At 39.3% G+C, this 16,020-nt stretch overlaps 2 protein-coding genes across 25 annotated transcripts in view; one reads left to right on the plus strand and one right to left on the minus strand.

Moving 5' to 3' along the window:
- The window catches only part of BTBD10 (BTB domain containing 10), an 86,331-nt gene extending 71,675 nt beyond the window's left edge, over positions 1-14,656 (plus strand). For all 8 annotated transcript variants that reach the window (XM_078433245.2, XM_078433249.2, XM_078433241.2 and 5 more), the window contains 3 exons: positions 7,796-7,993; positions 10,463-10,573; positions 13,546-14,656. In XM_078433245.2, the coding sequence (XP_078289371.1) occupies positions 7,796-7,993; positions 10,463-10,573; positions 13,546-13,856 (620 nt within the window). In that variant the 3' untranslated portion in view covers positions 13,857-14,656. The remainder of the gene's footprint in view (positions 1-7,795; positions 7,994-10,462; positions 10,574-13,545) is intronic.
- A 688-nt stretch (positions 14,657-15,344) lies between these two features.
- Positions 15,345-16,020, minus strand: part of BMAL1 (basic helix-loop-helix ARNT like 1) — a 106,912-nt gene continuing 106,236 nt past the window's right edge. For all 17 annotated transcript variants that reach the window (XM_078433233.2, XM_078433237.2, XM_078433235.2 and 14 more), the window contains one exon: positions 15,345-16,015. In XM_078433233.2, coding sequence (XP_078289359.1) covers positions 15,855-16,015 — 161 coding nt within the window. In that variant the 3' untranslated portion in view covers positions 15,345-15,854. The remainder of the gene's footprint in view (positions 16,016-16,020) is intronic.

Here is a 16,020-nt window from a genome sequence, read left to right on the forward strand (position 1 = left end):
CACATAGTTTATACCAAATATTAGGTATATGAAAGGCAACAAAAAAAAGACAGAGTCCCTGCTTTCATGATGCTTGTAGTATTGTGGGGAAGACAGACAAGTAAATTATATTATGGTGTTAGAGAAATAATAGAGTACTAAATGAGAATATAGGAGCCGTACCTAACTCAGGAGTGGAGGCTTAAGGAAACTTTCTGGAGGAAGGGGAAAAGAAAGTATGTTCCAGACAGAAGGAATTGTATGTTCAGATTAGTACAGGAAGGAACTGACTTCTTAATCTTCTGTCATAGAACTTACCATATAGTGAAGGAACTCTATGGCAAATAGTAGCTCCCCAACTATGCTGTAAATTTCTTCAGTGTCCATCTTCTCAGGCAAACACTGTAATCCACATAAGGGTTTGAAAACCACAGCTGAACTCAGGAATGAAAGCCCAGGGCTAAAAGAAATGAAAATATAGTATCCGTGGGTAAAAGTGGTATGGAAAATGAAATTTAAAGTTTGAATAAAGCACCAGTTCGGAGGGCCCAAGAAGAAAGACACTGTAGGTAGGACACAATGGGACTGCAACCAAAGGCTAAAAAACTAAAGTTATATCAAAGCTATTGAGAAAGGGAAATCAGAGGTAGAGCCTAGTTATGGAGTCATGGAAACAGAGAGACACCTAAATGACAAGAGTGACTGTGTTCTTTCTCTCTCTCTGTCTTGCTCTATTTTTTTTAGTTTGTAGCATTAAACCAGTTTGAACTTGAGGGTAGGGACTGTACCTTTCCAGCTTGTGTCCATAGTGCCTAACACATGGTAAGGAAGGACTCAATAAACATTTGCCAAATAAGTAAATTATTTTATCCCTCATGCATTTTTTTTTTTTTAAATTTTTTTTCAACGTTTTTTATTTATTTTTGGGACAGAGAGAGACAGAGCATGAACGGGGGAGGGGCAGAGAGAGAGGGAGACACAGAATCGGAAACAGGCTCCAGGCTCCGAGCCATCAGCCCAGAGCCCGACGCAGGGCTCGAACTCACGGACCGCGAGATCGTGACCTGGCTGAAGTCAGACGCTTAACCGACTGCACCACCCAGGCGCCCCTCCCTCATGCATTTTTTAGGACCCTATTCCAATTCTTGTCATCTTCTCTAGTACCATTAGTCTTTTCCTCTCTATGTAATCTTCAGCCTCAGACTCAAATCTGACCTATGTCTGTTGTAGATATTAAAAAACAATTATTTATTTATTTATTTATTTATTTATTTTTATTTAAAAAAAAATTTTTTTTTTTTTAATGTTTATTTATTTTTGAGACAGAGAGAGACAGAGCATGAACGGGGGAGGGGCAGAGAGAGAGGGAGACACAGAATCAGAAGCAGGCTCCAGGCTCTGAGCCATTAGCCCAGAGCCCGACGCGGGGCTCGAACTCACGGACTGTGAGATCGTGACCTGAGCTGAAGTCGGGCGCTTAACCGACTGAGCCACCCAGGCGCCCCAAAAAACAATTATTTAAAATATTTTAAGTGAAGGGGCGCCTGGGTGGCTCAGTCTGTTAAGCGTCCAACTTCGGCTCAGGTCACCATCTTGCAGCATTAGGCTCTGTGCTGACAGCTCAGAGCCTGGAGCCTGCTTCGGATTCTGTGTTCCCCCTTCTGTCTTTGCCCCTCCTCTGCTTGCACTCTGTCTCAAAAATAAACATTAAAAACAATCAAAAAATAAAATATTTTAAGTTTTTCATTGGAATTATTTGAAGTTAATGTTTTAGAAGATAACATATTTACTGTACCGTCTCCTCCAACTGCTATTTACTAAGTTTTATTTTTATTTCTTTAAAAAAATTTTTTTTTACATTTTACTTATTTTTGAGAGAGAGCGAGCGCACGCGCGAGTACAAGCGGGGGAGGGGCAGAGAGGGAAACACAGAATCCGAAGCAGGCTCCAGGCTGTGAGCTGTCAGCACAGAGCCTGACCCAGGCTCGAACCCACAAACCGCGAGATCATGACCTGAGCTGAAGTCAGACACTTAACTGACTGAGCCACCCAGGGGCCTCAAGTTTTATTTTTATTTCTGCTCTTTATTTTTTGATATTTTGTATTTTTGTTGTGTGTAAAATATGTTTAAATTTTCTAACTGCTAACATATGAGAAAACTACTGAATTTTGTACATTTGTATTTAGCCATCTAACAGGATTCTCTTTATTTCTAATAGTTTTTCAGTTGGTTCTTATATATTCTTGGTGGATAATTGACTCTGTTGTAAATAACACTTTATTTTTTTTTTTATTCTTGCTTAAATATTTATTTATTTTGAGAAAGAATGAGTGTCAGGGAGGGGCAGAGAGAGGTAGTGCAGAGCTCAATGTGGGGCTCAAGCTCACAAACCATGAGATCATTACCTGAGTCAAAATCAAGAGTTGGATGCTTAACCAACTGAGTCACCTAAGTACCCCTAAATAACACTCATTCTTTCTCCCTCCCTCCCTCCCTCCCTCCCTCCCTCCCTCCCTCTCTAGATAGATACCTTATTTAATTGTCTAGAATATTTTGAATGTTGTTTCAAAATGTAGTGATAATTCTGGCTGGTATCCCTGTCTTTAAAGGCATTTCCTTTAGGTTTCACTGTTAAGTCACTCCTTTCTTCTAGACTCTTTCTTCCTTTGGCTCTTTGACATCCTTCTTTCAAGTCTTCTGTTTATTATTCTCTCACTTGCTCCCTGTTCCTATATCTCTTGAATGTAGTAATTCTCAAGCATTCTGTCTTAAGCTACCTTCTTTCTCACAGAATCTGTACATTTATTCTAAGTGATGCCATTCATCATTATGGCTTCAGACATTTCCTATGCAGTGTGGATTTCCAATTCTTTAATTCTTTTTTTAAAAAGTTTTTTTTTAACGTTTACTTGTTTTTGAGACAGAGAGAGACAGAGCATGAACAGGGGAGGGGCAGAGAGAGAGGTAGACACAGAATCTGAAACAGGCTTCAGGCTCTGAGCTGTCAGTACAGAGCCCGATGCGGGGCTCGAACTCACGGACCGTGAGATCATGACCTGAGCCGAAGTCGGACGCTTAACCGATCGAGCCACCCAGGCGCCCCTCCAATTCTTTAATTCTTAAGTATCAGCTATGCGTTTCTAGTTTACTGCTTAACTTATAATCCCCTCCCTTCTTAATCAAGCTTTCTAGGAGTTCCATGTATGTAGTATGAGTGAGAATAAATATGAATGAGTATAAATATAAATACGAAGTGATGGATAAGACATCGTCCCTGCCTTTATGGCATTTACAGTCTAGTGGGGAAGACAGGCATTCGACAAGTAATAAAAAGCTGTGAAAAATGCAGTGAAGAAATGAGATGCTATGAGAAGTGTGTGGTAAAGGGACTATGGCAGATCATCTCCTTGACATTAAAGCTAACACCTAAAGGGGTGGTGAAGAGGATAAGATGCTGACTGTTGCAGGCAGCAGAAAAGGTGTTTGCAGGGGCTGTCAGGTTGGAAGGAATATGACACACCTAACGAACTGAAAGAAGGGAAGTGTGGCGAGAGTGGAGAGATGGAGTGTGAGAGGTGAGAAATAAGGCCAGAGGAGTAGGGAGAAAACAAAATTTATTAACTGGACAACTATCTGATGACTGTTCATTCTGTACCATTCTCTTCTGAGTTCTGGGGATACAGCATGAACAAACCAGGCAAAACTTCCTGTTCTAATGGAACTTAATACTTTTTGGGGGAAGATACACAATAAACCAGGTAAACAAGTAACATATGGTATGTTAGTGATAGGTGCTGAGGAGGGGGAAGAAGTAAGGAAGGGACATAGAATAGCCAGAGAAGCCTTACTTGGAAAGGAAAATTTAATTTCAGGCAGAGGTTAACAATGAGTGCAACCGTTGAGGCAGCTTGCCTGGCATATTTGAGAGCAGCAAAGAGTTGGAGTAAAGGAAGTTAGAGTGTTCGTAGTAGGAGATGAGGTTAGGTGGGGACCTAGGTCATGTAGGGCCTTTATCTTTTGGCTTTTATTCTGAGTGAGATGGGAAGCCATTGGAGGGTTTTGAACAGAGGAGTGATATGATCTGTGAGGTTGCCGTGTTGTACCATTTCACGGGGCACTGGTCACACAGAATTTCATGTAGAGTTGTGTGGTGCTGTAGTCCTGATCTGACTGTGGCTTAAAAGGATTACTCTTTGCTGGTGTGTTGGAAATGGACTGCAAGGAGAAATAAGGTAAAAGCAAAGAGATAATTAGGACGCTGTTGCCATAATTCAAGTAAGAGATAGTGGTGGCTTAAATCAGGGTGGAAGCAGTGGGAGGTGATCTAATTCTGGACATGTTAGATGGTAGAGTTGTCGGATTTGCTAGCTAACGGAATATGGGATGGGGAATAGAGAAGAGAACTTTTTTTTCTTTTTTTGAGAGAGAGACAGAGGATGTGAGCAGGGGAGGGGCAGGGAGAGAGTAGGGGGGAAAGGAGAGAGAGAGAATCCAAGCAGGCTCCATACTGCCAGCACAGAGCCTGATGTGGGGCTTGAATTCACGAACCAAGAGATCATGACCGGAGTCAAAGTCAAGAGCCAGACGCTTAACCAACTGAGCCACCCAGGCGCCCCAGAAGAGAACTTTAACTTGAAATGTTGAGTTGCCATTAAGTGAGATGGGGGAGATGTCATAGGGACCAGAAATTTAGAAGCTTGATTTGGGACATGTTAAATTTGAAACCCTTACTAGACATCCAAGTGGAAATGCTTAGTGGGGCATTGGGTATACATGTTTACAGTTCAGGAGAGAAATACGGGCTAGACTAAATTTATATGTAGGGGAGATATATATATATATATATATATATATATATATATATATATATATGATGTATATATACATATGTAAGACTTATGTGGGCTATATGTAGTGTTTAAAGAAAATATTTTTTTAAAGGACAGTACACATTGATGTGTGATCTCCTTTTTCATGTAACAGACCTTTATGGACCAAGTTGGGGATCTGGGACTTTTATTTTAAGGATAGTATAAGCCGTGACAGATTCAAACTAGAGGAGATGCATAATTTGGCTGCTGAGGGGAAGATGAATTACACAGGGGCCGAAGCAAACGTTGGGGGAATGTGATTAGGTTTTATAGTAGTTTGGTGAGAGTTAAGGATGACTTGGACTTGGGGGTGGGCATTGGGGATGGAGTGTGTTCGGGTTAATTATTGTTCTGCAACAGACCATTCCAGACATAGCATAAAGTACAATCATTTTTATTCTGTGGGTCAAGAACTCAGGCCAAGTAGAGGTGGCTTTTGTCTGCTTCACGATGTCTGAGTCCTCATCTTATGAATAATTGAAGGGCTGAGGTGACGTAGAAGGCTGCAGGCTTCTTCACTCACATGTCTGCTGCCTGCACTCGGATGACTCAAAGACTGAGTTCAGCTAGGACTGTCAAACAGGGTACCTACACGTGGCCTCTTCATGCATCTTGGACTTCTCCAAACCTGCACACTAGGTTAGGTTGGGAAGCATTTGGAAAGTGAGCATTCCCCAAGACCGAAGCAAAACCACAAGTCCTACACTGTCACCTCTGCAATGCTCCCCTGGTTAAAGCAAGTCAGTATAACCAGCCTACATTAAAGGGGAGGGTTAGACTCCACCTCCTGGGAAGAGATGTCAAGGTCCCACTGCAAAAAAGCATGAGGCATAAGAGATGTTGCACTTATCTTTAGTTAGCGTATTCCAGAGAAGGAAATGACACCATTCAAGGTGTATTTAAGAGGTAGACTTGATAAGCCTTGGGGAATAATTGAGTTAGGATATGAAAGAGGAATCAGGGATTCACTTATTTATTCTACAAATATTTAAGTTCCTATTATATGCCCGGCACTCTTCTGAGATGATTCTGAGAAATGAATGGGATGATGTGGCCAGTTTAAGAAAACAGTGCAGGGAGAAGCAGATATGATTAAATTCGCTTTTGAATATAATGAGTTTGAGGTACTTGTGAGGTGGCATCCCAGTAAAGATTTTCAGAAGGCAGTTGAATATAATGCATCTAGAATATAGAAGATGAGAATTAGTAGAATAAATTTGGGAATTATCAGCATAAGGTAGGAGAAGAAAAGACAGTTGTCCTGAGAAACATCAGTATTTAATGAACAGATAGAGGAGAAAGAGCTGGTAAAGATGATCGAAGAACATCCAGAGGAGAAAGAAAAACAGGGATAGTGGCTTCGGAGAGTCTTAGGAAAGAGAGTGTTTTAAGAAGAAGAGGGTGATGGTCCTCATAAGAGATTCAACTGAGAATTCAAATAAAAACATGATCTAAAGATGTTCATTATTTTTACCAATCTACAGGTCATTTGGAATCTATATTGAGAGCAGTTTTGAGGAGTACTGAGTGTAGAAGCCAGATTGGAATTGGTTCAGAAGTTAAAGGAAAATCAATATGTTGATATATCTAGGAGTTTGACGATAAAGGGAATTAAAAAGAAATGATAATGGGAAGTAGCCTTCCTATATATCTAGCAGTTTGGTGATAGAATTCAAAAAAAAAAAAAAATCATAATGGGAAGTAGCCAGCCTAGAGAGAGGCATGGCTAAATAATAACATTTTATTTAATCATTTGTTATATCATTATATGTTATTAATAACTATTACATAATTAGCAACATGGTTTAGGGGGGAAAAAGCCCTCCCTCCGGAGACTATAGATTAGATTGAGTTCTAATTCCTTCTCTAAGCCTCTCAGTAGTTCTGAATTAGTAGTGCCTTAAATAGGAGATAGGACATTGTCATTGACATAGAAAAACAAAAAAGATTAGGTCAATGCAGGTGAGTTTGTGGCTGTGTATTTGGGAAATTGAAGTTACTCGTTATGTCTGTACTTAGCCTTTTGCTTTCCTTATCCCAAAATCAATTCACTTCTTTGCCTACACTGAAATATTAATGTTTGTGAATAATTTTCTGAGAAAGAAAACATGGGAGATGGAATGTGGGAGCTATTTTAGTTCATATGGACAATCTGAAAAGATCCTTAAGATATACCCTAAGATACAATTGGATATATTGATAGAAGACAACATGATATAGTAAAAACTACCCTGGGCTAGGGAGGGGTTGGGGGATTTAATTCTGATTTTGCAAATTAGTTTTATAACCTTGGGCAGATCACTTATGAAGTATAAAATGGAGCTTGTGTTAGATACTTTTAATTGGCCCTTCTTGCTGTAAGATCCTACAGTTAGTTCCATAACATCTCTTCCTAGGATTTTTTTTTTAATATTTATTTTTGAGAGAAAGACAGAATGTGACTAGGGGAGGGGCAGAGAGAGAGGGGGGACACAGAATCCGAAGCTGTCAGCACAGAGCCCAATGTGGAGCTCAAACTCACGAACTGTGAGATCATAACCTGAGCCCAAGTCGGACGCTTAACCGACTGAGCCACTCAAGCGCCCCCCAAGTTTTTTTTTAATGTTTGTTTATTTTTGAGAGCGAGAGAGAGGCAGAGCACAAGCAGGGGAGGGGCAGAGAGAGAGGGACACACTGAATCCAAAGCAGGCTGCAGTCCCTGAGCTATCAGCACAGAGCCCGGTGCAGGGCTTTAACCCACAAACTGTGAGATCCTGACCTGAGCTGAAGTCGGATACTTAACCAAATGAGCCACCCAGAGGGCCCCTAGGAAAAGTTTTGACAAAATAATAACCACTATTATTTTGTCTGTAGGGTTGGATGTTGTGTGTGTGTATTCCTCCTGCTCTTCTTTTACTCGTCAGTCATCAAAAAAATCAAGGTATTTTTGTGGGTTTCGTTTCAGGTGCCCTAATGCATGAGTTATCAAATGATGGTGCTCGTAGACAGTTTGAATTTTATCTGGAAGAAATGATCCTGCCTCTCATGGTAGCTAGTGCCCAGAGTGGGGAGCGAGAATGCCACATAGTAGTGCTTACAGATGATGATGTGGTTGATTGGGATGAAGAGTATCCACCACAGATGGGAGAAGAGTATTCACAAAGTAAGTGTTGTGGCATGTTTTCTCTCTCTTGAGTCATCATAGATTCTCTCTGTATCTTATAATACTGACCAAAGGACAGTTTTTATAAAGAAAGTACATTGAATTCTTACCTACACCAGGTCATCAAACCATGGGCTGTGGGCCAAAATCCAGCCTATTGCCTGTTTTTATGAATAGTTTTATGTATTGTCTTTTGCTGCTTTTGCGCTACAGTGGCAGAGTTGAGTAGTTGCAACAGAGACGGCATGGCTCACAAAGCCCAAAGTATTTACTCTGTGGCCCTTTAGAAAATGCCTGTCATGCACAGAAATGGTTTGCTCTTTATTGAGTATCTGGATCTTGATGGATTTTTTTTCTTTGCATTTAGAAAGAAGCCTTCTACAGAAGTAGATCTTGGAGTTAGTAGATTATAAAAAAATCAGCTGATTTTTTTAGATTAATTTTTATTCATATATAAAATGAGAAGCTTCAACTCATTGATTTCTAGGGTGATTTTAAGTTCTAAGATATTCCCTTTTTAGTATCATATATGTGTTCTGGAGGATATAATTATCCTTCAGAAAGCTTTGTGGAACTATAGTTAGGTATTTCTGACCAAAACAGCTTATCTTGAGCATTAACAATGACTTTTTCCTTAATAGACTTTTATTTTTTATTTTTATTTTTTTTATTTTTTTTTTCCTTAATAGACTTTTAAACTTTCTCTGATATGAGCCTTTTGATTTTTTTGTTGTTAGAAAATTTATATTACTTTTCTTGATGAACCCAATATAATATTTTTGAGCAGTTTTATAGGTTTGAGAAGATAGAGCTAAAAGAATGATTTGAGGAACTAGATAAAAGAACCCAGCACCTTGTTCTGTACTCCAGTCTATGTTGACTTGGTAAAGATTAGGGTTTAAGTGAAAATACAGGAATATAGAAACTTACAGAATGCCTTAGTCTCTGATTTTTTCGTTTTACTTATCCTTGTCTAAAAACAAAACAGTCCCCAAGTGGTATTCTTTTTGAAGATATTCAAAAGATTATTTTAACATAAGTTATAGAAGCTCTTTTCAGAGTTTACATTGAGATGCTCCCTTTGTATGATACACTTAGTGTTGTGATTCTTCTCTGGACAGTTGTAGTAACAGCCATTTCTGTTGTGTTTCCTCATTCCTAGCTTGTTTTCTGACAGTTTTCTGTAATAAAATGTGGAATAACAAGTTGAGCAAAACACAGGAAAAATGAAAGGCTAACAAAGATTAAAAGAGATATACTAGAAAGTATAGAGCCAGCTATAGAACATAGAAATGACATGATAGTGATAGAAGAACTATGGTTGACCTGGCTTTTCCCTCTGAGTTGTTGAACTTTCCATGTCCGTGTTCTTTGGTTTGTTTTCATGTTTTTCATCTTCAGCTTGGAAACTTAAAGAGGACTGAAAACATTTTTACTTAATTTGCTTAAATATATTTCATTTTGTGCTAAGATGTTCCAAACTAAAGAAGATTGATTTGAGGAAACACAGCCTCTTCAGCGTGATTTTCCTAAATGTGACATACACCATTCATTCTGAGATGTCAGCAAATTTTTGTTTTAAAATACCAGTAATCTTAAGGATGTAAATCACAAATTTACCCCATGAGTAGCATCTATATACGTATTTTCCTTTTATTGGCTCTTAAACCAGCATGTTTGGTTTGTGAGTGTGTTTTTCTTTTTTTGAAAAAACCTTTGCAGTTCACCTTTTAAGGGAGATAACTCCACCTGAAAGAGAGAAGGCGAGGAAGGTCCATCACTCTAACTCCCTGAAGTTCCCAGCACATTTGGAAGACTCAACATGTTGTCAGTGGAATGTCTGTCCTTTGCAAAGCCAGTTTGCTCTAAACAGACTAACCTAGGCAGAACATGCTCGAATCTGCCATTTTTTAACATCAGTAGTAAATGGGGCTGTTCGCCTGAATTGGAAACAGTTTGTGGGGAGGGTCTTTGCCTTTTTGGGGAATTATTAATAGTTGCTCAATCCGTGAAATATAAGATGTATCCATTTTATAGTTTCTGACGAGGCAGTTTTTCCCCTTCCAGACAAGGCCTTATAGGCATTACAGCAAAGTCCTTGAGTTGGGCTGCTTGATAATGATGTGATATTGCTATCTTTTGGTTCTCTTATTTGAAGAAATTGGGGCAGATCCCATTCTAGTAAGTTTGTATATGATAAATCTTTCAGAAGGAGATTCTTCCTATGGATTGGGTTACCTGATTGGTTATTAAAGCTTTTCTGGTTTCAACTTAAGTAGACATTTGCTTATTCATTAACTGTACTGAATTGTCCTGTCATGTTGGCTAGTCACCCTTCCGCATCACTGCATCCATGATTTGGGCTTATAGGGTTGTCAGGCCCCTTTGAAGATGGAGATAATTTTAAGTTTATCTCCAAGTACTTTGATTTTTATTAAGAAAATATTTCGGTGTTTTTTGTGTTTCCAGTTATTTATAGCACAAAATTATATAGATTTTTCAAGTACATTGAAAACAGAGATGTGGCCAAATCAGTTTTGAAGGAAAGAGGTCTTAAGAAGATTAGATTGGGAATAGAAGGTAAGACATTTTCATTATTTTCTATTAATTTTCTTTAAAAAAAAAAAAAGGGCTAAAAATTGAATCCCATTTGGAGTATAGTTTGAGAAATACATACTTTGAGAAGAACTCAAGTGATTACTAGATGAATGCTCATGCAGTAGACCTATAAATAACAAATGTTAGCTTCCTTTATCTGAGAAGATAGCCATTAGAAATTATTTATTCCGTAAGATCCCCTAACAATATAGAGAGATGAATTTATCTTTTCTGCCATAGGTCACCTTGATGATTTTTGAGCCCATATAGTATGTTTGGGCACACATGTACATGTTCCCATAAGATTGGCAGAGCTCTTTGCCCAGTCGTGATCATTGGAGCTCCTCAAAGCCGAACAGAACTAAAAACCACTTTCTGAAAATGGATGTAAAAGCATATTAGTAACTTACTGGTTCTTAAGGTATAATAATAGTTAACTTATTTTCACATTAAATACAAATTTCAAACTTATTTCATCTTCTTAAATGCGTACATTTTTAGATGCTTTTACTTTGTGATTTAAATAGATTTTTCCAGATGTCACGTCAGATACTTTTAAGTGCCCTTACTAAGAACAAAGTATTTCCCTTGGCATAATATGGCAAAGTGTAAAGATTAAAGGTTCTAGAGCCACACTGCTTGTGTGTTTAAATCCTATGACTTAATAGTTGTATGACCTTGGCCAGGGTGCTTAGCTTCTCTTTGCCTCAGCTTCTTCATCTAAAATGAGAGCATTAATGAGTACTTTATAGGGCTATTATGAGGATAGAGTGAACCAATACAGGAAAACCACTTAAAACAGGGCCTTGCACATAGTACTCTCTCAGTATATTTGTGATGCTGATAGTGGTGTTGATCAGTGACCAGTTGAGCTGTTGGAGATGACAGTAATGGGCTGCTGAGACATATGGGAAAGAACAACCAAAAATAGGGTGTTTGCAGGAAGGGGAGGAGACTTTGGGCTTAAAAACAGTGGAATTGCTCACACATTTGCTTCACCAGTGTGTGTTGTTCTCTGTCATTTTGTAAATAGTGGAATTTAGCTGTTTGATTTCAAAGCTAGAAAGAAGGCACCTGGAAGCTACTGTAGATTAGGAGGTTGAGGAAGGCCTCCCTAAGGCAGACATACTTGAGCTGAAGCCTGATGACAAGTAGTTGTAAAAAAGCCTTACATACTATGCTAAGGACTATGGACTTTCCCTTGAAGCATGAGGAAACCATTGGTAGGGTTATTTTAGCATTTATTTATTTTTGAGAGAGCATGAGTGGGGGAGAGGCATAGAGAGAGCGAGACACAGAATCCGAAGCAGGCTGCAGGCTCTGAGCAAGCTGTCAGCACAGAGCCTGATGCAGGGCTCGAACCCACGAACCGTGAGATCATGACCTGAGCCGAAGTTGGATGCTCAACTGACTGAGCCACCCAGGCGCCCCAACCATTGGTAGTTTTTAAGCAAGGCTGTAATATTACACTTGTGTCAGTGTGGTGACTGTGTGGAGGACAGATTGAAATATGGTGAGATAGGAATTTAAAAGACTTTCTAATAGTCCAAGAGGAATCAAGGACAAAGGAATAGATCTGGAGACCTTTCTGAACTCTAGAGCTGCCCTTCAAATGGTAATTGATTGGGAGTGTGAAACGACATCCTGCAGAAGGTCTTGAAAACGTTTTTAGCCCTGCTTGCCCCTGAGCTACATACGTGCACATTCCATACATGGCTAAATATACTAGCTACCAATGATGCCTACATACATCCTTTATGCAATAATTATAGAGACCCTAGTGTATGAGGTTTTTCTAGTTTTTTCTGATGTAAAAAATTATTTAGCTAAAGAGAGAGCGAGCATGAGCAGGGGAAGGGCAGAGAGAGAGAGAGGGAGACGAGAATCACAAGCAGGTCCCGCACTATCAGCACGGACCCCAATTGGGGCTCAAACTCTTGAACCATGAGGTCATGACCTGGGCTGAAGTCAAGAGTTGGATGCTTAATCGACTGAGCTACCCAGGTTCTCCCTAGTTTTTCCTGATTCTGATATGGTCTGTGGCCCATGAGCTTAATCTTGCCCATTGCCTGTTGTTTTTCCTTCCATTGTCTGTTCTTTATAAAGTTTTTTATTGGAACATAGGCATGCTCATTCGTTTACATATTTCTGTGGCTGATTTCACTTTATAGTGGCATAGATGAGTAGTTGAAATCCAAGCTAAAATGAGCCTGAAATATTTACTGTCCGGCCCTTTACAGAAAATGTTTGCCAGTCCCTGGTCTAAACTAGCAATTCTTGCTAGTAGGAGAGAAGGAGGGGACTTACAATAGCTTCTAAGAAGTGTTATGTTTTTGGAAAAATTACCTTCCTGGTAAATGACTGAAACTTTTCCCAAACTAGAAGTGTCTTTGCTGACCTATGTGCAGAAGTGTACTTAGAACCAGTGAAGCTGGAGAGCTCTATGGCTCTTTATCTTTTAACAACAACATCAACAACAAAAAACTCAAAGCAATATAAAGAGGAGATTTAGGTTTAAGGAAATTAGAAGGCTAATGTGGCAATAAATTGGAGGCCTTGAGGCAAGATAATCCTGTGAAGGGAAAGGTTCAGCAATGTTAAGGACACACAGGTAGAGCCCAAAATGCACTCCATTACATGCCATTGTATTTGGGACCTATCCCCTCCATGCTTTTACTTTATGAATGTTTTTCTGGTGGTTGGTGTATTGAGTGGAGAGGATGGGAGAAACCTGTATGAATTGTATCTGTAGGGTTTCAGTTTCTGGCTGTTGAACTGATGACTAAGGAGATAGAATATTGGTTTCCCTTCTTTAATTTGTTTGTTCAGGAACTACGGCAGAAAAGCCCTCTGTAGGCTAACTTTCGCGAGAAGTGTACAGGGGTGTGTGTGTGTGTGTGTGTGTGTGTGTGTGTGTGTGTATCCTCAGTTTTTAAAATTTTTGTCTCCTCCAGGTTATCCTACCTACAAAGAAAAAGTAAAGAAAAGGCCTGGGGGCCGCCCAGAAGTGATTTACAACTATGTCCAAAGACCCTTTATTCGAATGTCTTGGGAGAAGGAAGAAGGAAAGAGTCGGCATGTAGACTTTCAGTGTGTAAAGAGCAAATCTATCACCAACCTTGCAGCAGCTGCCGCAGACATTCCCCAGGACCAGCTGGTAGTCATGCACCCGACTCCACAAGTAGACGAGCTGGATATTCTCCCGATGCACCCTCCTTCTGGCAACAATGACCTCGATCCTGATGCACAGAATCCAATGCTGTGATGCTGATGTTCCTTGAAACCATCGCATGCTACCCTTCACGGTGACGTCGCGCTCTCCTCATTCTGCACTACAAGGCCACGCTCTTCATCGTGAGATGCACATAACAATGTTTAGGATATTGCAATGGAGGCTTTTTTAAAGACCAAAGGTAGCTGAATGGTTTTTTAAATGAGTACAACTCTAGCATCCTGAGGTTCCAGTTACATAAATGTATTTGTTTACCAGTAGGTTTGTGAAATTGGTTCTTTGTATGGGGGACTGTCCTTTTTCACACATCTAGATATTTTCAGAAGTGGTGAAAATTGGCAGCTGGGGTCTTTTCAGCTTAGATTGATACTCATCACACCCCAGGTAAAATGTAGAATATTACATAGTTGCACTTTATAAATGGTGGCTAAATGGAACTGTTCAAGCCATTTTTATAGTTGTGATGCACAATATAACTGAAATAAGTGCTTCTATCAAAGTATTCCTTCAGTAAAATGTGTATAGTTTGCTGCCCATGATGAGCAAAAAAAAAAAAATGAGTATTTATCATTGGGCTTATTTGAATGATTAGGATGAGATTCAATGCCCCTATCTATCTTCTCTCCAGTGCTGTTCTTGCCCTTTTACAGTGAGTCACATGCAGGAAGTGTGAACATCCAGTCTGCCTTACCCTTTATCTGTTCAGATATTTATTTACTAATTTTTTTTTCTTAAGAGTTATGGGATAGGAAAATGAAGTGTTTGCTCTTCATTTACTAAATGATTGTAAACTCGAGTTTTTCATCAAAATAAAATTCCATTGTTTTAATGTTTCTCAAGTTTATAACCATCTTGACCAGATCCCTTAGTCTCATAGATTTCCTCTTAGTGGTAGCTCATGGACCTCCAGTTTGGTTGATGTGCGATGAAGCACTTAGATTCCCTATTAAATCCGAAGCAGTGTTTGAGCTAAAAAAAAAAAAAAAAAAAGAACATTTTCTAGTCAAATCTAACATCAAGAGTGATGGCTTTACTAGGTTATAGGAGAACCTTAGGTTTCGGAGACAATTTCTGACACTGGTTTGGTGCTTTGTCCGTTATACTGTGCTGTTCCTCTTAGCAAACTATTTGTGCAAATTCTTTTGAAAAAAATACTCTGTGGCCCAATTCACGAAGGAAGCAAAAATGCTTTGGGTCAGGGGTTACTTACTGTGTGAAGCTATACAACCATGAGCAGAGAGGAGTTGTAGGAAATAAGCCCATTTGCTACACCTACTCTTGAATCTGTAATTTCATAGGATTTGAAATATGTGTTTAAGCAGTAACATTGTACTCACATAAAACTGCCAACTATTTGGGGAGGAATTATTTTAACAGTATAGCTAAGCTATTAACACAGGGAAATTCTGTAAGTCCTACGTTTGTTACGAAGGCCAGAAAGGCACTGTAAATGTTATGGGTGTGGCTTGTCCTTAAACACCCACTGTAGAAAGTTGATCCAGCCCTGTAGCACAAACAGTATTTATAGAACAAGGGAAACATTTATTAAAAATATTTAACTGTCTAATACATTATACTTTAACCCATATTTATAGTAAAGGATTCTTACAAGGAAGAATAAACGGCTTTATGATACAATTAGTATAAGAAATATCCACATGGGGGACTTCTTTGTAGTGTAAAAACACCATACATCTGAAATGACCATTTGCATATAAAAGCTACCAATGATGCTTCTGTGCACGATGATTAAAAAATTCAACACAAACAGAATCCAAAATATACAATTAATGCAAGCTATCCACAGCTAGCCCAATAATCAATGATGAGAAAACACTGGAGCAGGCTTAGTTCCACTTTGTCTGAAGTTACACATAGTAAGATTGACTTGTATCAATGGCTCTGAGGTGGCTTTTATGAGGACAGTACATAAAAGCTGTTCTCTCCTTATCCAGTAAGCTTCACAGACTGTAAAACTCCACCAGTAATGCACTTTGATACTGTAGCTGTTGCCAAAGCAACATGTAGTGTTTACAGCGGCCATGGCAAGTCACTGAAGTCAACAGGACCTCCCAGCCCAGCATCTGCTTCCAAGAGACTCATTATGACGGCCATTGCTGCTTCATCATTGCTGGGACTGCTTGAGCCTTGGTCGTTTTCTATCATGTCTATGCCTATGTGAGGGTTCTCACCTGTG

This window comes from Panthera onca, chromosome D1 (genome assembly GCF_046562875.1).
Source record: "Panthera onca isolate mPanOnc1 chromosome D1, mPanOnc1 haplotype 2, whole genome shotgun sequence".
Lineage (NCBI taxonomy): Eukaryota > Metazoa > Chordata > Mammalia > Carnivora > Felidae > Panthera > Panthera onca.